Here is a 23,593-nt window from a genome sequence, read left to right as displayed (position 1 = left end):
CAAACACGGTCACCCATCCGAGGACTGTCCGCGACCACCATTGCTTAACTTCAACTGATTCTGACCTGAGCTCTACACACAGGACCACACACCGCCACATGTGCTTAGGTTTGCGGAATTACCGGACGGCATTGTAACTGTTTTGAGTGTGGTATTAAACAACAAACAAAAAATTACAAGAAGTTGAAGATGAACTCTAAGCTGGATCTTCACTATGAAAACCGAAGTTGCTTGAGGATACTGGCTGTTTGAATCTACAGATCCTTTAAAGACACAATGTCACACCACATTTCTCTAAAAATACATAATGCATTTCTCTCAATAATATTAATTATCAGCCCTCAGGGAAGCTACCATATAATGTATATTAATAAAATTACGCATTTAGATTACAATATTAAGTTAAAAAGTTCAAATGAATTAATGCAGTGTTGCATTCATTCTACTCTCGTCCCCTCTACTGGCCAAACACTATTTCCAGCAAACTAAATAGAGTTATGTCCCTTGGGGCGCTCCTTACGAATATACTATGCACAACTTGTGATGGAAACCAGTTTGGCAAACACAGACAACCCGGCAAGTAACAGTTTTTGATGTACGGAGCAATTGTTTACATTCCATATATGGCAAGTGTTATCTGTTTGGAAGCTGTTCGCCTCGAGGTTTCAATTATCAATTGCAGGCAAGTCGTAAGGGATAATAAGTCTTCCATTGCATCAATAAGAACGTAAAATGAGTGCATATGTCCAAAATATATAAAATATAGGTCTAACCATTGTAAAAAATGTGTGACATTGTGCCTTTAAACTTATTTTCTTATTAAAATTTACAGATCAGTGTCATATACAGTAATTTCAAATGCTGTGTTCTTATGCGAGGGAGAAAATTAGCATTCCTTTGGAATTATATAACACATTACAATTATCTTACCTTGAACATTTTGTTTGCAGTCACACTGACCAGTTCCGACATCGCAGACCAAACCACTAGCCTCTTTAGTTCCTTTAGTATCGCAGAGACATGGCAAACATCCAGTCTGAGGCGTCCAGTAGTGTTTATCCTTGCATTCCGAACAGTTGGAGTTTACGACATTAGTCCTGCAGTAACATTCCCCAGTTTCGTTGTTGCAGGCGGAACTGCCTCCAGCATCACAGGATGACCTGGTACAACCCTCCGGGTTGCTCTTAGTGATGTTATACGTCAGTGGTTTGCACGTGTCACACCGTGCTCCTGCCACGTTAGACTTGCACAAACATTGTCCCCCAACCTGAAACAAAACAGTTAACTTGATGTAGGTTGGATACTGGAAGGATTTTATCTTGGTATGCCTTGTCTTGTCTCGTTTAGAGTGAGTGAGTATGGTTTTACACCACTTTTAGCAATATTCCGGCAATATCACAATGGGGGACACCTGAAATGTCCTTCATGTGGGGAATCGAAGACGGGGCTTCAGCATGACAAGCAGATGCTGTAACCATGAGGCCGCCCCACCACTCTGTCTCGTTTAGAAGAAACACAGGATAATTAACGTACAAAACTCGGGGATTTAGAACTGTCACTGTAACTTGGCTCATGTCAGGATTCCTCTCCCACATCAAGCTGATTCTCTGAGATTAAACTGAAATGTTGTTGAAAGCGATGGTAAACCAGATTCAATCTTGATTTATCTACCAATGAACATGGCTTTGTTTCATATCACTTGCAAATCTATCTATCTACATATCTATCAAAAGAATAGATGGATATGGAAAAACAGTTAAAAACATTTTGGTTATAGGGCCAGTTACTGCTGTCATTCTCAGTCAGCATTGTAACTGTTGCTCATGCAGATACTTCGTTCCTATGGGTCCATTTTTACAAAGGGTTCCCAGCAACATGATGCCATAGGATCACTTCATAGCAAATACCATGAATACACAATGCCATTTAGAAAGTGGTCAAATGTAACATTTATATTTGGGATTACACTTTCTTAGTAAAATACAGATTCTAGTACTTTTAGGCTGAGTCTCATCCGGGATTCAAACCCACACCCTCAGAGTCGGGCACCTAATCACCAGCACACAAAGTCAGCTGCCTAACAGCATTGTGTATTCATAGACCGCCTCGGTGGTGTAGTGGTTAGAGCGTCCACCCAGAGTGTGGAAGGTAGCGGGTTCAATCCCCGACCGCGTCATACCAAAAGACGTTAAAATATGGTACTTGTTGGTCCCTGCCTGGCGCTCGGCATTAATGGGTACAACAAGGACTGGTCAGCTTGGAGTCAGTATAATGTGTCTGAGTGGGGTATTCATGCTTCACTGTAGCATGGTATCTCAGTGGGCTAGCACCATAAAACCAGCTTCAGTCTGGGCTAGTACAAGCAGCCGCACATACACATACACATACACACGCATGCACGTCGTCATATGAGCGAAATATTCTCAAGCACGACGTTAAACCCAATTCCACCACCATTGTGTATTCATAGCATTCGGCCATGTTAACCATGCCAAGTTACACTATCAGAGGGGTACACAAAGTCCACAGTCTAGACCACCAGTTGTCTGACGTCCATTTTTGTGGAAGCTGTGGTGGTTGAGTGGGTTAGACTGCTGAATTTGTGTGCTGGCGATTAGGTGCCTGTTTAAGAAGCACCTAGAACCTACCAGTATTACATTACTTACCTACATCACATACAGAGATCATCCATGATTCTTTGTTCATACATTCATCTTTGACTTTTGTTAGTCTATTGTTTAACACCGCACTCAGCAATATTCCAGCTATATGACAGCAGTATGTTAGTAATCCAGTCTGGACGAGACAATCCAGTCATTGTGATATGATGATGTGTCAACCAAGTCAGCAAGTTTGACCACCCGATCCATTTAGTCATCTCTTACAACAAGCATGGGTTACTGAAGATCAGTTTTTTTAAAGTGGTCAACATGGTCATTAATATGTCAGCTGTAAGAGGGGGATCTGTAAATCATCCAGACTGAACTACTGGCAAACAAGGATAAGTTGAGTACCGACCTCACAATTGACCCGTATTAGCAGGTATAAGTGCAGCCCACTCTCGCTTGCCATTGTTAGCTAAGGGGCCCCAGGTTGTCCACGATCAAGTGTAGTGCTCGGATGTGCCTCAGTGAAGAGAAATAAACCGGCAGCATTGCTAGCTTTTAGTAGATGTACATTCTTTCTCCATGTACTTAATAACATTGTATGCCACTTGTCGGGTCTGAGAATGTATTATCTGACCATGCTTACCTAACTTTGACATGTTTAATTCTCTCGAAATATATATCTATATATCCGAATATTAACGACTTGCTACACCAACCACATGAGAGTCTTATGAGCAAGGCATGTTCAGCTACACACTGAATCAATTTCGTCGTCATGCAATGCACGTGCACTAGCCTACATCTGCTCTACCTTTCACAAACCAAATGGGTTTGCTCCTTGCCACGCACCGCCTACTTCTCGTAAACGCGTTCTCTGCGCCGGTCCAACTTATTCTTGTTTGCCAGTAGACAATCCTCTGATTAGCCTGGATATTCAGGTGTAAATCTTTAAGTAACCATGTGGAACTAGATGAATTTCTCTTACCGTTTCACAGTGCCTGGTAGCATTTCTGCCGTCAGCATCGCAGTCACAACTCTGAGTACATCCAAACCCAGTTTCCTCTCGGTAGTAGCCATTGTCACATGACCTACAGTGGTCACCTTCAGTCTGATTGAGACACATACATGTGTAGCTGGCACTTGATCCTGAGGTCAGACTACATGTTGAGGCTGCGCCGTCACAATCACACCTAGCGCCAACAGTTAATTAAAACATTAATACTGAAAAACGCTATTTGTCCAGACCCTATCAATCCAGGAACCTTGTCATCTGAATGCTAGTTTGGCTGAACCTATGGCCAAACGTTACCTATACATGAGGGGTGGAAATAACCCATTGCCCGACATCCCAGTCCAGTGTGTTTTTCTGTCGGGCAAGCAAATTTGTACATCACACTGTACAGGTGTCCAGTTGACTTTCCAATGTTAATTATGTTGCTTATTTAAAAAATTAACAAGAAAATCAGCCGGTACAGTGGAATAATTATCAGGGCAAGTGATTTTACACGTGCCACTGTACCGGAGTACACTAGCAATTTTAAAGTTATTTCCACCCCTAACATGGATTAATGTGTAAATTTGTAAATTTGGGCAATTTAACTTTATTCAGATTAATTTTAGCTAAATAAATGGGTTCACTGTACAAGGATGATTTTGGATTATGTGCCAAATGAACAAAGTACAAAGCAACTTTAGCACTACGACTTTCATATGTCTGTGTTAAGGACTGGTAGTTACAATCACTTTAGCATTATTACGGTCGCTTTGTACAATGGCTTCTAGTTCTAATAACTGTCACAACAGGGTTCAAATCTTACGGACGCTCTAATAAAGATCTTTGTTTGGTCAACATTGTACTAATGTTGGTGGGCTTCACCAAAGCGGTAATTGTTGAATACCAGCGTTAAGCTCTGACGTAACTGAAATAATGTTTATGCTGGCATTAAACCAAATTCACTCACTCACCCAACTCACTCACCTAACCATTCACCCACCCACTCACTGACCCATCCAAACACCACCAACCCTACCAAACACTCACTCACTTCACCCGACCACCCACCCTCTCACTCAATCACACACTCATTCACTCAATCATATATCCATGGTTATGAGAATTAAGTGTCGTACCATTGTTCTCTGTCAAGAGAGCAATATTTTTCATGGCTTGCTCATTTGTTTCTTGCGGCTATGGTAATGCCATCGACACAGTGCGATGAGGGCGATGATAAAAAACCCACCATGATTACTCACTCACTCACTCATTCATCATACTTCTTTAGTGACAAAGACACTCACTTTCCTGAGATGGTGACACTTGAGATTATCAGGTTTGAAACAGATCCTGAGGATCTTTCAGTGATTTTCATTTCGATTTTCTCAGCAATTGTCTCACCAAAGGCTTGATAATCTGGTGGTGTGGCACTGAAACACATAATGGATGGTATAAAACTAACACGTAAATGTATTAAACACTGCATCAGTACTGGATGAGTGACATTTGTCCACTTTCTCAATGGCATTTGTGTTGATAGCTTTTGATTATGGGAGCAAAGTCTGTGCATGGGTTGTCCGACTTCCATTATTGTGGTAGCTGCGGTGACTGAGTGGGTACGGTGGCTGACTTTATGTGCTGGCGACTGGGTGCCTGACTCTGAGAGTGTGGGTTCGAATCCCGGATGGGTCTCAACCCAACAAAAGTACTAGGATCTGTACTTTACTGACAAAGTGTAATCCCAAATATAACATATGGTACATAGAGTGTCATTATTTACAGATGCCAATATTGATGAAATATTGCGGAGTGGGGACATAGTCAGCAAAGACACAAAAAAGCAACATTTGATAAATGTTAAATGTACAACACTACTATAAGGCCTCTTATTAGTTATCTTTTACTGTTCAGATGAAAAATTCTTTCATAAATATCGGGCTGGTTAGGGCCACTGATCTGTGGCACATCTGACCTTTTTGTCCTTTTGGATCATGTTGGACAAAAGGAAACTGTTGATCGTCATATTGTCAACCTTCAATACATCACTAGGAGCGGTGGGGTAGCATAGTGGTTAAAGCGTTCGGTTGCTCATCATGCTGAAGACCCGGGTTCGATACCCCTACATGGGTACAATGTGTGAAGTCCATTTCTGGTGTCACCCGCCGTGATATTGCTGGAATATTGCTTAAAACGGCGTAAAACTAAACTCACTCAATCACTCAATACATTATTGGAGCTGAATATATTTTTTGTGACATCAAAAGTGTCCTCCCTATAAATAAAACTGCCAGATGAGACTTTCATGCATAGTGTATTGAGGTAGCCTAGTGGTTAAAGTCTTACTCATCGTACCAAAGACCCAGATTCGATTCCTCAAATGGGTATAATGTGTGAAGGCCATTTCTGGTGTACCAAGCTATGATATTGTTGGAACAAACGCTTTAACCACTAGGCTACCTCACCACCTCTGACTTCTAATCTATTTTTGTCCTACAATATCCCATGCAAAATTTCTGATGAGGCGTCAAACAATATTTATTCACTCATTCCCAACAATTTCTTTAATGTGTCAAATTTAAAACAAATGATTAAGGGTTGTGATTTAAGTGCAAAACTATAGCATAAGAACTTGAATTACTCTATTAAGGTGTCCCAACAGTATCCCATCTTCAATGTGTCAAATTTAAAACAAATGATTAAGGATTGTGATTTAAGTGCAAAACTATAGCATAAGAACTTGAATTACTGTATTAAGGTGTCAATTTTACCCGCATGCGCAGTATTTGGAAACATATGGCATAGCGACCATATTGTATTGTTGAACTCTACTAAACAGCTGAGGTACCTCTTTATGTGAAGCTGGGTTGAGTTCAGTGTGTACCGAGATGAGTCCACCCTACTCTTCTGATCATGTGACTCAAAGCTCCATTCTGTTCTTGTGGGCGACGAACCATTGGAACTAAATGTTACCGTTACTTCTGTTACCTGTAACAGTAACACCTTTAGAGATGAGTATTGACTGATGGGATATACTGCAGTATGTTAGGAACAGTATAACAGTATATAGAGGTTATACTGGAATCGTAAACATTCAGCAGTGAAACCTGCCAACATCGGCATTTGTCTAATCTTGCAAAACCGTCAAAACCGGCATAAAAATTTGGTCCCGCCATTTTACAAAACTATTAACATTAAAACATTGTCTAATCCAGCACCTGTCTATTCCGTATTCCGGCATGACTTTCCGTTCCCAACAAGCAATTTTAACTGTAATTAACACTGTCTAAACCGGCATGGGTATGAGCAGTCCATAACCCATAAGCCAATACACTAAACCTCTTGGCACACTAAATAATCAGGAAGAAGTGATTGTGCAATGTATCAAACGTTCTGAGCCAGCAAGGATATGGGCAGTCCAATCAGGGTCCCTTAATCCAACACACTTCTCTCGGCACGTTAGACTGAGAGACTGACGAGTGTAAATGGTAGCCATGTTGGAAAATGATCACCACTTGTCTAATCCAGCACCCTGTCTCAACGGGCATTTTATTTCGGTCCCATGGGGTGCCGGTTTAGACAGGTTTCACTGTATTTAGCAAACTGTGTACCAAGGCACTACGTCAGTCATACTAAACCTGACACAAATATACCCAATGCAGACCATGCAAGTCTAGAATATGAGGCAAGTCCAGATTACCACAGTTCCTGAAATGAAGAAAGTCTCTGGGCTCTTTTTTATTATATTATATTAATATAATTTTGGTACCGTTATATGTAAAATATGTTCATTTCAGACACTAGATGTTAGTCGAAGATTTACTCAATACTTATCATTAAGATAAGGCTCTACCTTAAGATCTCACAGCCCTGGGCCTAGATTTTCAATGTTCTCTTATCGCTAAGATAGTTGTAAGTCAATGTTAATGTATGACACTTAAGACTATCTTAGCGCTAAGAGAGCTTAGAAAATCTAGGCCCTGGCAGGTGAACTTTCTTTATCAGCCAATCAGTGGCAAGGCCTCTAACTTCTTTTTATAATCAAGTGAGGCAATTAGAGAATGGGAATAACTGACCGAGTGAGTTTAGTTTTACGCCGCTTTTAGCAATATTCCAGCAACATCACGGCGGGGGACACCACAAATGGGCTTAACACATTGTGCCCATGTGGGGAATCGAACCCGGGTCTTCGGCTTGACGAGCCAACGCTTTAACCACTAGGCTACCCCAACGGAATGGAAATGAAGCCCAATCATCATAATTTAGAAAGTTCACATCTCAAAGGCTGAAGAACATTCACTCTTTCATTTAGACTGGGAGATATTAATTAATTCACCCAGGATTCAAATGACAACACCTCCTATACTGGGTGGTAGATAGTCATGCATCAGGATATTGTATCAGAGTAAAACATCTTCTCTTAATGAGACTGGAAAAATTAATAGTATGGATTTTCATACTGATTTAACACAAACAAATTTTTAATATTTTTTAAGTTGTATTTTTTTTTCAAACTATTGACATTATCATCTCTTTTGTGCCTTGTTTTAATTTCTGTCTTGTTTGGATATATTTGGGGCATTTTGTAGGGTGCTTATTGAAGACATTTTTAAAACCTTACCTGGAAGGAGCTCTGCAGATCAAACATGATTGTGACATCTCCAGTTGCTTTGGAAACCCAGTTGTATGACGGACTATTGCCTAGTACACCATTAACACCACTGAATTGTTTTGTTAATCTTCTGATATTGCTTCCAGAACCTCCTGAACACATGAGTTCATCAGTTGAAATATCTGGTTGTGACACTGGGCATCGACACTCTGACTCCAATGATACTGATGTGAAGGTACCAGTAAAGAGCTCTTTAATTTCTCTGGTGACAAAAATGGCACATAAATAAGTAATACAAGATGTGTTGTTATAGTGACTGATTTAGTGAATTCGGTATTTACGCCGCCTTTAGCAATATTCCAACAATATCACAGCAGGAAACACCAGAAATGGGCTTCACACATTGTACCCATGTGGGGAATCGAGCCCAGGTTTTCGATGTGACGAGCGAGTGCTTTAACCACTAGAAATAAAATTGGTCTAGCCTTATGTGTTATATCTGTGAATGTGTTATTTCTGTGACAGAAATAACACATAAGGCCAGACCAATTTTATTTCTTGTTTTACAGATTTTTGTCCTCAGAAAAACTAAAGGCAGGAGGGAAAAAAATTAAAAATATAATCACCAATCAAAGTAATATTCCTTGTAAATACCAAACGTATTTTATTGTTGGCAATTTATGAAGTGTATATGGGGCAGAAAACAATCTAAAAAAAAAAGGCTTGTAAGTTTACATTTTTGTCCAATAAAAACATGAGCATTTTATTTTTTGAGCAAGAACAATGAGTTTTTTTGGTTTTTTCATATTCTTGAATAAATACGATCCGTAAAACAAGAAATAAAATTGGTCAGGGCCAAATACATACTACAAAATGTGTTATTGTGACTGATTGAGTGATTTCGGTTTTACATTGCTTTCAGCAATATTCCAGCAAAATCATGCTAGTGACACCAGAAATCGGCTTCACACATTGTACCCTTGTGGCAGCGTTCAAAATACCTGCCTGCCTGGCTGCCTGGGACGGGTTATTTTCAACACGGACTGCCAGATTCACAAATTCACAATGAAGATATTCATCATATTTCAGGATAATAAATCATTATTAACTCACTCGTAAAAATAAATCCTGAATTCCAATTGGATGATAAATTACGTCACTTGTCAAACCTAAATTATTTGCGGGCAGGTAAGTTTTGGTCAGGGCTGGCAAGTTTTACATCTAACCAGCCCTGTGGTCTGGCTGAAATTGTTACCTTGCCTGTGGGGAATCGAACCCGGGTCTTCAGGATGACGAGTTCATGGTTTAACCACTAGGCTACTCCACCCAAGTGTTGTTATATAATACATACATGATCCATATAATGAGTGAGTGAGTTTAGTTTTATGTCGCTTTTAGCAATTTTCCAGCAATATCACCGCAGGGGAACACCAGAAATGAGCTTCCCACATTGTACCCATGTGGGGAATCAAACCCAGGTCTTCAGTGTGACAAGTGAATGCTTTAACCACTAGGCTACCCCACCACCCGTGATTCTTATATGACATCTTGAAAGTAATGTTTGGAAATAACACACGATACGTAGACAATCATATAGAGTATTCTGGGTAAGATTGTAGGTCTTTAGCAACCATGCCTGCCTTGAAACGTGACTGAATGGATCACATGGGAAGGCCCAGTGACTTTGTTGATGCTCATGTTGTCACTCACTGGATTATATAGTCTAGAATAAAACATTTACAAACCACCTTCATATATCTTGAATAGTACTCGGAATCACACAATAACAAAATATCAAAGATTGAATTCCCTCTATACTTCCCTCTTACCTGCCTCAGAATATTATAGTTCCAATGTACCCTTCTTTCCTTAATTGGGGTGGTTGGGTAGAACAGTGGTTAAAGTGTTTGCTCATTATACCCAAGGGCCTAGATCATTTTCCCAACAAGGGAACTATGTGTGAAGCCATTTCCGCTGATTCAACTTGCTAAATAATGCTAAAAACAGTGTAAAATCATACTCACTTATTCGCCCACTCACATATTCATTCTTCAATTGAAGAAACTCTACATTTACAAAATTACTACCAAACGTTTTTGCTACATGTGAATTGCACAGAGCAGGCTGTGTACACAGAGGCCAGTATCATTTTCGTGAAAATACAAATAACAAAAATATGCCTCTATCCCCCACCACAAAAAAAAATGTGTAAAACTATACGAAAATCTGAAAATAATTTATTGCATCATACTGTTGAATGTTGCATTCCATTGCTTCCTTGTATGATTTATTTATATAAGCTATGGGGGATATCATTGTTTGAGTCAAGCATAAAATCTTCGAACATCAACTGCACCTCAAGCTTTGATCAAGGTTAAATCGTTTGGCCTTGTCTTTATGCATGTAGAGTATCCTACTTGTTTGGAAATATGCCGATAACTCTCTGGTCATATAGCTGGAACACCGCTAAATGGGGGCCGGGGTAGCCTGGTGGTTAAAGTGTTTGCTTGTCACTTTCAAGACCTGAGTTTGATTCCCCACTCGGGTTCAATGTGTGAAGCCCATTTCTGGTCTCCCCGGCATAATATTGCTGGAATATAACTAAATGCAGTGTAATACCAAACTCACGCAGTCACATTGCTGAATACGGTAGCAAAGACCAAACAAAAACAATTTACTACCACCAGTAGTTTCAACTTTGCCTTCAATGTGACTTGCTGTGGATAATATTTGAACACTGTTTATTTTTGTGAACATAAATTGCAATGCAATACGACCCACCTCTTAGTCAGCCCATCATTGTAGAACCTCCCATCCAGCAGCAAGAGGGATTCAGACCCTGTCAGAACTGTGACGAATAAAAAATTTTTTCTTAACATTCAGGAAATTAACATCTCTGTTATGTGATCAATAATACGTCTTCAGTTGACGCTTGTTTAATTGTTCATTTAAGAGATTGAACAGAGTAAGAAGTCACACTGAAGAAATATAGAAGGACCTTGAAGAAATATAGTCAAAAGTTACTTTTGTTTGTATGACTGAACTATATTTAACAACTAGACTACCATCAAATCTTGTATCATCTCTGATTGGAAGATCTGATTTTGATTAACTTAACCATAAATGAAATTACTTTAAAAATCAAAATAACTGACCAAATTAAATATAACAAAATATAATTCAAATTCAAATTCCAAATTCCAGAAAACATTTTCTAAGTAATGTACATATTCGAGTACATTATTGGTTGAGATCCATTTGGGATTTGAACCCATACTCTCAGTGTAAGACGCAATCACCTACCCTCAAGGGCAGCGGCCAAACCCACCCAGTCACTGTGCTTCCACATGTGGAATACATCATCAATAATATCTTAAAACAACAGGAAATGCTTTCAAGATGAATATATATACTGTCAGTGAACAATATTTACCTGTTTCAGGTCCGAGAACCAGGATGGTATTTTGGAGGTTGGGTGTGGTTACTGACGCAGTACTAGCAGTATTGTTCACATACACATCAAACATGGTAGAAGATCTCTGAAATACATCCATTTGAGTAACATGACATTTCTTGCAATTTTAATTATAAACAAACAAACAAATAAATAAATGGATCATTTCATTACAAAATATCGTTTCATTTCCTCAACCTCACTAGAAGTCAATAATTGTATATTATCAACCCCTGGCATGGACTGTTACTCATGTTATCAACCCCTGGCATGGACTGTTACTCATGTTATCAACCCCTGGCATGAACTGTTACTCGTGTTATCAACCGCTGGCATGGACTGTTATTCATGCTATCAACCGCTGGCATGGACTGTTACTCATGTTATCAACCCCTGGCATGGACTGTTACTCATGTTATCAACCCCTGGCATGAACTGTTACTCGTGTTATCAACCGCTGGCATGGACTGTTATTCATGCTATCAACCGCTGGCATGGACTGTTACTCATGTTATCAACCCCTGGCATGAGCTGTTACTCATGTTATCAACCCCTGGCATGGACTGTTACTCATGTTATCAACCCCTGGCATGAACTGTTACTCATGTTATCAACCCCTGGCATGGACTGTTACTCATGTTATCAACCCCTGGTATGGAATGTTACTCATGTTAACAACCCCTGGCATGGACTGTTACTCATGTTATCAACCCCTGGCATGGACTGTTACTCATGTAATCAACCCCTGGCATGGACTGTTACTCATGTTATCAACCCCTGGCATGGACTGTTACTCATGTTATCAACCCCTGGCATGGACTTTTACTCATGTTATCAACCCCTGGCATGGACTTTTACTCATGTTATCAACCCCTGGCATGGACTGTTATTCATGTAATCAACCCCTGGCATGGACTGTTACTCATGTTATCAACCCCTGGCATGGACTGTTACCCTGGCATGGTAATCAACCCTGGCATGGACTGTTACTCATGTTATCAACCCTGGTATGGAATGTTACTCATGTTAACAACCCCTGGCATGGACTGTTACTCATGTTATCAACCCCTGGCATGGACTGTTACTCATGTTATCAACCCCTGGTATGGAATGTTACTCATATTATCAACCCCTGGCATGGACTGGTATTCATGCTATCAACCCCTGACATGGACTGTTATTCATGCTATCAACCCCTGGCATGGACTGGTATTCATGCTATAAACCCCTGACATAGACTGTTACTCATGTTATCAACCCTGGCTGGTATGGGACATGTTGTTGGACTGTTATTCATGCTATCAACCCCTGGCATGGACTGTTACTCATGTAATCAACCCCTGGCATGGACTGTTACTCATGCTATCAACCCCTGGTATGGAATGTTACTCATGTTATCAACCCCTGGCATGGGCTGTTACTCATGTTATCAACCCCTGGCATGGACTGTTACTCATGTTATCAACCCCTGGTATGGAATGTTACTCATGTTAACAACCCCTGGCATGGACTGTTACTCATGTTATCAACCCCTGGCATGGATTGTTACTCATGTTATCAACCCCTGGCATTGACTTTTACTCATGTTATCAACCCCTGGCATGGACTGTTACTCATCTTATCAACCGCTGGCATGGACTGTAACTCGTGTTATCAACCCCTGGCATGGACTTTTACTCATGTCATCAACCCCTGGCATGGACTGTTACTCATGTTATCAACCCCTGGCATGGACTGGTATTCATGCTATCAACCCCTGACATGGACTGTTATTCATGCTATCAACCCCTGGCATGGACTGGTATTCATGCTATCAACCCCTGACATGGACTGTTACTCATGTTATCAACCCCTGGCATGGACTGTTATTCATGCTATCAACCCCTGGCATGAACTGTTACTCATGTTATCAACCCCTGGCATGGACTGTTATTCATGCTATCAACCCCTGGCATGGACTGTTACTCATGTTATCAACCCCTGGCATGGCGTGTTACTAATGTTATCAACCCCTGGCATGGACCGATACTCTTGTTATCAACCCCTGGCATGGCTTAGGTCAGACATACTGGTACATTACAGATTATGGCATGCCTGATCATGATCCTGTATTTAGAATACTTTACACTGCAACAGAAGCAACATTCACATTACTGTTGAAAATAGTCCTAGATAACCTATATCTGACCTCAAGAGTGTCTGCACCTACCTTTGTTAGAACAACATGGACAAAGTCTGTATCTGTGACAGAGGATGACACAGTCTGGGTGTTCACCTGTAACAGGTTACCTCTAAGCTTCACTGTCAGACTGCTACCATCCCCTAGTACAGTGCTGGAAGCAGAACAGATATAACCATAATATTTCATTGTACTTTTCATTCTTTGTAAAGAATATCATATAACTGAGAGGGCTAGTTGGAACAATTTTCTGAATATCATCAAGAGAGTTGTGCAGATGAGTCAAGACAAGACTTTCCAATAAGTGCTTTATTCATGGCAACTAGTGACAACTTTCTTTGTGAAAAACGGATATTTCAATGCAGACACCGATGTGGCACTATTAAATTTGGTAGGCTATTCTTGAAGACAGTTTACAGGTTTGAGTTAAGGTTCACTGGTATTGGCCAGTTGTTGAATACCAGAAGGTCCCTGTTGCTGTCTTGGCTTCCTTTTGTTGTTTTTTTGTTTGTTTGTTTTCTGTCTTTGGAATTGTACACCTGTATTTAGAGGAGTTGGGGAGAATGTGTGTATAGGTGTGGAGAAGTGATTGGAGTGATGGCGTGGGGGCGGGGTGACATGATGTCTACTTACCAGTTCGTACAACTCCCTTGTATCCAAAATGAAATACTGAAGGTACTTGTGGAACCAATGGTCACCGTCGTGTTGACATTACAGGGTGTACTATCATTAGAATTGGTAAAATAGTTACCATTGGCTCCATTAACACCAGCCGGGAGAGAACCTGGCTGAGAGCCACTACACTCTGTCGTACTCGTTAATACAGTCCGAGATGGCAATGTAGTCCTTGATCCACTGCGGCATGATAAAGAACACACTCCAAAAGATCCACACATTTCTTCCGTGATGGTGTTACAACTGTCTGAACATCCGTCCGTGGTTCTCACTAGACTGCTGGCGCGCAAGTCTTGTGGGGACTGGGTTGGAGGTGTATAACTACACCACACTCGACTAACACAGACATACAGTACGACAGACAGGGTCAGCCTGCCGACCGGATGTCGTCTGCTATTAGCCAACTCCATGTTTTGCACTTACTGTTACCAGGCAACAGCTACTGGCACGTGATGTCTCCTTGAAATAGTCACAACATTTCTAAGTTAGACTGGTGAATCTGAAACGAGATAGGTGTGTCTTAGAGAAAATGTAACGAGTGTAAACTTTAGGTTGGTTTGTTGTCAGCAATAGCCCAGCTATACGGCGGCGGTCTGTAAATAATAGAGTCTGGACAAGACAATCCAGTGATCAGTAATATGAGCATAAATCTAAGCAATTGGGATACGATGAAATGCGTCAACCAAGACAGCGAGCATGACCACCCGATCCGTCGTCACGGGTCCTAAACTTTAGGAAATTTCCTATAGTGCTATAGTGCTTACGTACATGTGTACTTAAGAAACGGTTAGACATGTCACAATAGCTATCTTACATTATTGTCATTTGTAGTTACGTCATTTAAATCAGATAAACAAGGTTGTCAAATGTTTTTAAACGACCGACTAACGAGGAAGGCAAGAGCCAAGTAACGCCGTTTACCACTTTGGTTGAACCAGCAACCACGATATGGTGGTATCACACCAGGATTCGAACCCATAATCATAGGTTTCTGGCGTTCCCAAGGGACGCAACTCTGCACAACGAATTGTGGTGACCGAAACCACTGTATTGCTCAAACCGGAAGTCGCCAGCTCGAGAACCATACATGTGCAGAGAGTTCTACCGCGAAAGTCAAACACAAATTTAAACTTCGTGAAACTACTGTTGATTGTGACAGGTAGCCCGTGCATTTCTGCATATACATACAAAATCATATCGGTGCAAGATTGTCTATTTCTGGTTTACAAAATATTGTGCTGTCCAATCATTAAAACGATGAAAGCTTACCTGAACGGAATAGTTGTAACAGGCTAATTTTACTATTTTCTTTCAGCGTGAGAGGCATAGCGAATACCTCCGCTCTTCATACTTGTATAGAAAGTAGGAAAATATACGTTTCAGGCTAGATACACTCACGTTGGTGTAAACATTTCGTTAAACAACTGTACATTTTACATCCTCGTCCGGGGTTCGAAACAAAACAAAGGAAATATAACACACTGGTATTACGAGAAGGGTAGCAAGATGGCTCTCACATCCTTACACAGCAGGGCCCCGTTTCACAAAGCGATCGTAGCGCTACGACAGTCGTAAGTCTATGTTAAACTATGGGGGCTACGATCAACTTAGCGCTACCATCGCTTTGAGGAACGGGGCCCTTTATGTGTTTTACACAATTTAGTTTTGTATGGAGTCGTGACTTCCTCTTTCACATGCTTTTGTATATTTTGGTGTTCGGTGGTTATTTATTCACATAATCTCTTTAAAATCAGATCTAAGGTTTCAGTACTGGTTAACAAGGATCTAATTACATTACCTTCCTGGGCCCCGTTCCTCAAAGTGATGGTAGTGCTAAAATCATCGTTACTCACATACTTTAACATAGGCTGTCGAAGCGCTACGATTGCTTTGAGGAACGGGGCCCTGGTAGATTTCCTAGGTTTTCATGGTACATGGTTCTAATACATTACCACGAGCAAATCCATGGTTTTTTTTAAGACATGCCTCAGGTTAGGCAGCGCACACGAATGTAGTGACTTCATCTATAACTTATTCTGTTTAAAATAGATTGGCCCCTTTCGCACATTTAAGACATATGGTTAAATTTGAAATTAATTGTCAGTCATATGAACAATATATCAATTGTCAGAAGTTTAAAATGTCCCCGTGGGCTTTTGGAAGCCATCAGAATTTATCATTTAAAAAGACGAACTCATTGCAAGGGTCTTTAAACCAAACATCTGACAGCGTGACATACTTCACTGTGTAACAGTTGTCTGCCTAAATGTAAACTGGCACCGGGACAATTAATGTCCCAACAATAGCCTGTCTAATAAAGAGAATTACATTTTGTTGGTACGTCCGTCCTTTTTAAAAATATATTCGAGTTTCGAAAACACGTGTCATTAAACCAGTTTACAAACGTGTCGCAATTCTGTTAATTTAGCGCTGGTGTCTTAAGGGGTCATCTCAAACAAAATGCGGTAAAACAAAGCATATACATGTAAGTAATTACTCTTACGGTAAATCAAATAAAAACATGAAAAGTCAAAGCATACACTTTATACAACGTCATTAAACCAGTTTACAAACGTGTCGCAATTCTGTTAATTTAGCGCTGGTGTTTTAAGGGGTCATCTCAAACAAAATGCGGTAAAACAAAGCATATACATGTAAGTAATTACTCTTACGGTAAATCAAATAAAAACATGAAAAGTCAAAGCATACACTCTATACAATGGTTATATATATTGAATAGCATGTCAATACACGAATTTATACCTTTATATCATTAATATTCAGGTAAAGAATAGGTTTGGAATTCTGTACGAAATCACGTTGGCTGCCATCTCGTAAATGACGGCCATCTTGGATTTTCAGGTTCCCAACGCATTTTGTCGGAAAGAAGACTATAGTCCGTTTGGCTCAAAAGCGGACCGATGAATTGCAATCTAACTCGAAAACTAATAAACATAACAACCTCAATGAAACGCTGATCATAATCAAAACATCATACCCACTCTGTGAGGTTTTTGCAGAATTTTTGTCCTAAAAATAACAAAGTTGTTTAACAATCTATCATTAAAATATTGACACAGTTCACTATTTGTTACGAGGGAGGAGTGCAGAAAAAGGGACAGCCAGGTGTTCGAGAACGGATGGAGACGGCACAGCACAGGTTAATGAATAAATAACTTTGTCTGTGAACGTGCGTCTCGAACACCTGGCTGTCCCTTTCTCTGCACTCCTCCCTCGTAACAAACAGTGAACTGTGTCAATATTTTAATGATAGATTGTTAAACAACTTTTTTGTTTTTAGGACAAAAATTCTGCAAAAACCTCACAGAGTGGGTATGATGTTTTGATTATGATCAGCGTTTCATTGAGTATGTTATGTTTATTAGTTTTCGAGTTAGATTGCAATTCATCGGTCCGCTTTTGAGCCAAACGGACTGTACCTGGACTGATGTTACTGCTGGTATGACCATTAGTTTGACTGTGCCTGTCGATAAAAAATGTGGGGTTAGCTAGCAGTTTTCACAGGTACAATAAATGGCTAAAACGTTTCATATTGATATTTTGTGCCTAACAATTAAGCTTCACACAAATCCAAAATGAAGTTAACCTAGATTATGGGCATGTCGTAGGTAGCTGGTAAGCCCAAAACAAACGTAAGATATGTTACTATATAATGGAATTAGATTATCTAAATTGAGGGGATTTATGTTCATATTTCGACATAATTCAGGATCGTGTGCAACCTCAACATCTATACGCAGTACTGTTCCGGTATATGGTTACAGTTTTGCTGGTTGAACTCATTCAGTTTACTTGTTATCATGTTGACAGCTTGCTTTAGACACAAATGAACGAATTAATACATTTCGAAATGTATATAGGACAACTTATCTATCGCTATTGTCACGGACCTGTTGTGTGAAGTGTGACGCCAAAGGTTAACAGGCCGGTAACTTCCTCACAACATACCCACTCATATACCTTGGCATTGTTGTGGTTGGTTGTGTCGATATTGAATTCCTTATCAGACATTGTTCCTGTATATAAAGCTTGGTGGATACATGACCTTTGGTATTTGTTTGATTTAATCAAACTTTTACATTTAATTCGTATATATACACATGCCAATAATGGTTGTCACCCCCCTTCCAACCCCATCCCTAACCCCCTCTCCAATAAAAAAAAATTGAAGGGGGTGACAACCATTATTGGCATGTGTATATTAGGTACATTGAATTTGTGTTTATTGACTTAAGTTAATTATTATTTATTCAGTACGTTTAGTTTGTATTTTTATGTTGCTCCTATTATATGTATATATCGTGACCTCTTTGTTATATTATTACTCACCAATTTCTAAAATGCCAATTAAACGGATCTGCTCTCAATATTTCACAGTATATCCATCCTTGACGTAAGAGGCGACAAAAGGGATCGGGTAGACTTAACAACTAGTCTCTTAAATGAACACATTTTACAGAAAAAAAGCTCTTAGTTAAAAAATAAAATATATTGAAAAGGAGCCCCGAGACTTTCTTCATTTTCAGAAGCTGTGGAAATCTAGACTTGCCACATTTCTAGACTTGCGTGGGTTACTTGGATATGTTTGCTTCAGGGTCTGTATGACAGTCTAGGGATCGTGTGCTTTGGCAGGCATGTCATCGTATCCCAATTGTGTATATCGATGCTCATGCTGTTTATCACTGGATTGTCTGGTCCAGACTCGAATATTTACAGACGCCACCATACAGCTGGAATATAGCTGAGCGGCGTTAAACAACAAACAAACAAAACCTACCTAATTACCTACCCACCTAACACCCACCTATTTGTCTCTATAGACCAAACAAATAACACCGGAAAAACTGAAAGGGAACGTGTTTTCGTTACAAAGGGAACGCCCTGGTTCGGTCACAATCGCTACCAGGAAATGTTGTGCAACATACCTACAACACCAGTACAACACACTGTCATTGTTCCCTTCTACGTGAGCAATGGCCGTATTCTGTGTGCTTATTATGTCCTGTTGCAACATTCATTGTAAACATACATGGTCAATAATTTGAAAAAATATCCTTCATATACTCTGACGACCTACATAACATTTTATTTCCGGGTAGGTCAGCCAAGTGAGCAAACAAGTTTAAACGTGAATTACACTCAGTGGTACTGGCAGGACCGGCAAGATTGATTCAAGTCGCGCAACATGCAATGTTTATATGTATAAGTTTAAATGTCCATAATTATCTAATTAGAAATTGATCATTCACTATAGGTTCTTGGTCATCTGGAGATTGTACATTGATTTAGTTGATTTCGTGTCATCGTAGCAGGACTGAGTAATCGTTGCTCGCGGCATCAGCCACATTTAGAGTGAGTGAGTGAGGTTTTATGCCGCTTTTATCAATATTCCAGCAATATAATGGCGGGGACACCAGAAATGGGCTTCACACAATGTACCCTTGTATGGCTGAGATGGAAACTCCTCACATCACTTGTATGTCTGAGTTGGAAACTCCTCACACCTCTTACATGTCTGAGATGGAAACTGCTCACGTCTTGACTTTCAGAGATGAGAACTCCGCTCAACTTTCGCACTTCTGCGATGGAAACTCCGCACACCACTTGCGTGTCTGGGATGGCAACTCCGCACACATCTTGAACGTCTGAAATGGGAACTCCACACACCGCTTGTAAGTCTGAGATGGAAACTCCACACACCGCTTGTATGTCTGAGATGGAAACTCTGCACTCCACTTGTATGTCTGAGATGGCAACTTCGCACACTGCTTGCATGTCTGAGATGGAAACACTGCGCACCACTAGTACGGCTGAGATGGAAACTCCACACACCGCTTGTATGTCTGAGATGGAATCTCCACACACCGCTTGCATGTCTGAGATGGAAACTCTGCGCACCACCTGTAAGGCTGAGATGGAAACTCCACAAACCGCTTGTACGTCTGATCATTCGTCACCACTCGCCCCTTTCCGTCGCTATTCGGCTTGTCCCGGAATAACACGAGTTGGTCACGAATGTATGTCTGATATGGAAACTCCACTCATCGCTGTGCTTGTGATATGGAGCAGGTATCCCACTCAGGGTGTATGTAAATGTGCATCTATATTGATTGTATGTTGTGTGTCAAATGTTCCGGAACAGTGTTGCCATGTTTGAACGAGCTGCCTCCCCCGAGACACCACACTGTAAATGCACTGGCCATGTTGTCTTGTAGGCCAAGTCTGAATAGCTTAGATATAACGCTTTTTGTCAAGATCGCATTTAAAATCTATAATAATTAAAGAGGTCTAAAGAGTGAGCTGGGTCTTACACCGCTTTTAACAATATTCCGGTAATATCACGGCGGGGGACACCAGAAATGGGTGTATCGAACCCGGGTCTTCGGCGTGACGAGCGAACGATTTAACCACTGGGTTACCCCAACGCCCCTCAGGTCTAAGACTTATGATTCACAACTAGTGGTGTAACGATTCATCGATAGTATCGATGTTTGCATCGTCAACTACGCGATACGAGTGCATCGATACAAAACACATTTAGACAATATATCAGGATATTTATATCGCAAGGGTCCATGATACATCGATGTATCGCCACAAGAGACGATATATCCCGATACAACTTCAATACTAGTTACAGTGGTAAGGAGTATTGCATTAGGAATAGGAAGGGAGTCTCTTTGAAATTCTTCTGAATTTTAAAAACAAATTGAACCTTTTAGGAATTTGTTTGCGTCTGTTATCTTTGTTACATGGACAAAAGAGTTGGTGTATAAGTGAAAGAGTGTGAACATTTTTCAAACTCTTTGAACTGTAGAATACTTGTCTTTAGTAATTGAAATATGTTTTAGTTGTTTGACAAATACCACCATTTATTAACATAAACGAACGATGTCTTAGCTTTGTTAAGTAAGAGAACAAAGAGAAGATAAAATTTTTAGAAAGCATACCTAAGAGTTTTTTTCAGTGATTCTGAATTCTGATATAAATTACATTCAGTTGTTTGTGAAAGCATCGGTGCAGAAACACATGTTTCCAAAGGAAACTTCGGTTTCAAACTTATATATGTTAGATCATAGTATACTGAATATATTTGACTGTACTTTAAAAGCATTAAATGCTGAAACTTTATTAAATGAACAGCTTTTTAAGTGTGTGTGAATGTAACACATGTTCTGCTGTATAACAAATAAAGATTCAGTCATTTTATCTATCATATATGTTCTGCTATTAGAAACTGTTAAGTATCGGGATACGTATCGTATCGCCACCATTGTATCGTGATGATAATCGTCTCGCAGGTTCCTTGCCAATACTTTCAGGATATATCGTCTCGCCTAATTAAACTGGTATCGGGATATATCGTCTCGCCACTTAGACCACGATACACAGCTCTATTCACAACAAGCTGAAGGAGGTTCTGATACTCCTCGGTAAATGGGTCTCCCCGCTGCCATTGTCAGATGCAATATACATGCATATGTATAAACATTAAAGGTCACATGCAACCAAAAAATCAAACATAATTAAAATACAATTATCACTTATTCATGACATATAATATACATTGCTGATTATGAAAAAACATATCAACAAAAATATAAGCATACAATTGCAAATCAAAAGTGCAATATTTTGTACTTGGGTTTACTTCCTATGAAACGAAGCAGCCGGGTTACCGAACCCAGTCAGAGCGGGTGGGTGTGCACTCAAGTGTAACGGCTGGTTCATTTGCAGATGCTCCCACGGCTCATTGTGTGTGTATATATAGAGATGTTCGGTTTTGTAAATACATGCTCATTTTTTTGTGTATAACATTTTGCAATCAACAGACATCATAACATGTCATGTGTACAAGTATCACACCTGCCTGTCTGTGTAATTACATAATGTGACAGAGACCGAACTCGGCCATAAATCAATGTGGTTGTTGAAACCACTTTTTAGTGAATCGTTTGAACTCCGATTTCGCGCGGTTTTTTTCATCGCGTTATTTTTCAACTTTATAAGTTGAATTTGCAATTTTGATGATTTGTTTCAGTAAGTCCATATCGAAAGGTATCAGAATCTGCAAAGTTGTGTTTTACGTTGCATGTGACCTTTAATATTCTTTGACGTAAGATATTTCACTTTATAAGACCATACAAAAATAGCGTGAGATGAATACAAAACTATGTATCTTTGTCATTTCATTTGTTGAGGGCCATGGCAGACACAGATTTGCCTAAATCATCTTCTATTGAAGACGTGCACTACGGCTGATACTTTTCATTGTATGTGGGTATATAATCGTGCGTGAGAATCAGATAAAAACCTACCACAGAACTTCCGAGTCATATTGTTTTAGATTTACCAGCCCTGAACATGGATCATTCCTTTCCGACAGCGAATGAAAACAACACGTCATGCTTGGTTAGTGAAAATAAAAGTAAAACACCGTTGTGTCGAGGCCGAAGGTACCTACGTAAATACTTCGAGTTATCCGAGGTTCAATGCAACCACAAATGCTGACTAAAGAAAGAACAGTTAGTGAGTAAGGTCTCACATCCACAGCCTAAAGGCGCGGTCAGATCTTACGGCCATGAACGTTGTTCTACTGGACCGCAGTGAGTGAGTGGCTGAGTTTAGTTTTACGCTGCACTCAGCAATATTCCAGCTATATGGCTGCGGTTTGTAAATAATGGAGTCTGGACCAGACAATCCAGTGATCAACATCATGAGCATCGATCAAAGCAATTGGGAACCGATGACATGTGTCAACCAAGTTAGCGAGCCTGACCACCCGATCCCGTAAGTCGCCTCTTACGACAAGCATGGGTTACTGAAGATCAATATTCTGACCCGGGTCACTGGGCCGTAGTGGTTAACGTAGTATACCGTGGTTTGATCGTAGTGCCATGTTACCACGGTGTACTACGGTCAACACAACGCTGTAGTCGGGTCAGTTACGGTCAACTAGGGTCAAGCACGTCCAAACTATGATAACAGTAGGGCCTTGGTATGCAAGCTAACCGTAGAGATATTTTGAACATGTTGAAAAGAATTTGGTCTA

The 23,593-nt window shown here is 40.2% G+C and overlaps 1 protein-coding gene across 2 annotated transcripts in view; it reads right to left on the bottom strand.

Annotated features, from left to right (window-relative positions):
* Positions 1 to 23,593, bottom strand: part of LOC124267286 — a 61,466-nt gene that overhangs the window by 25,199 nt on the left and 12,674 nt on the right. For both annotated transcript variants that reach the window (XM_046702202.1, XM_046702203.1), the window contains exons 2-10: positions 14,479 to 15,019; positions 13,876 to 13,999; positions 11,646 to 11,751; positions 10,994 to 11,060; positions 8,222 to 8,474; positions 6,449 to 6,588; positions 4,908 to 5,033; positions 3,595 to 3,799; positions 931 to 1,267 (exon numbers count right to left, since the gene is read on the bottom strand). In XM_046702202.1, the coding sequence (XP_046558158.1) occupies positions 931 to 1,267; positions 3,595 to 3,799; positions 4,908 to 5,033; positions 6,449 to 6,588; positions 8,222 to 8,474; positions 10,994 to 11,060; positions 11,646 to 11,751; positions 13,876 to 13,999; positions 14,479 to 14,930 (1,810 nt within the window). In that variant the 5' untranslated portion in view covers positions 14,931 to 15,019. The remainder of the gene's footprint in view (positions 1 to 930; positions 1,268 to 3,594; positions 3,800 to 4,907; positions 5,034 to 6,448; positions 6,589 to 8,221; positions 8,475 to 10,993; positions 11,061 to 11,645; positions 11,752 to 13,875; positions 14,000 to 14,478; positions 15,020 to 23,593) is intronic.

This window comes from Haliotis rubra, unplaced genomic scaffold (genome assembly GCF_003918875.1).
Source record: "Haliotis rubra isolate DU_JTF1 unplaced genomic scaffold, ASM391887v1 Scf130, whole genome shotgun sequence".
Classification (NCBI taxonomy): Eukaryota; Metazoa; Mollusca; class Gastropoda; order Lepetellida; family Haliotidae; genus Haliotis; species Haliotis rubra.
This window is presented reverse-complemented; position numbering and strand designations above follow the sequence as displayed.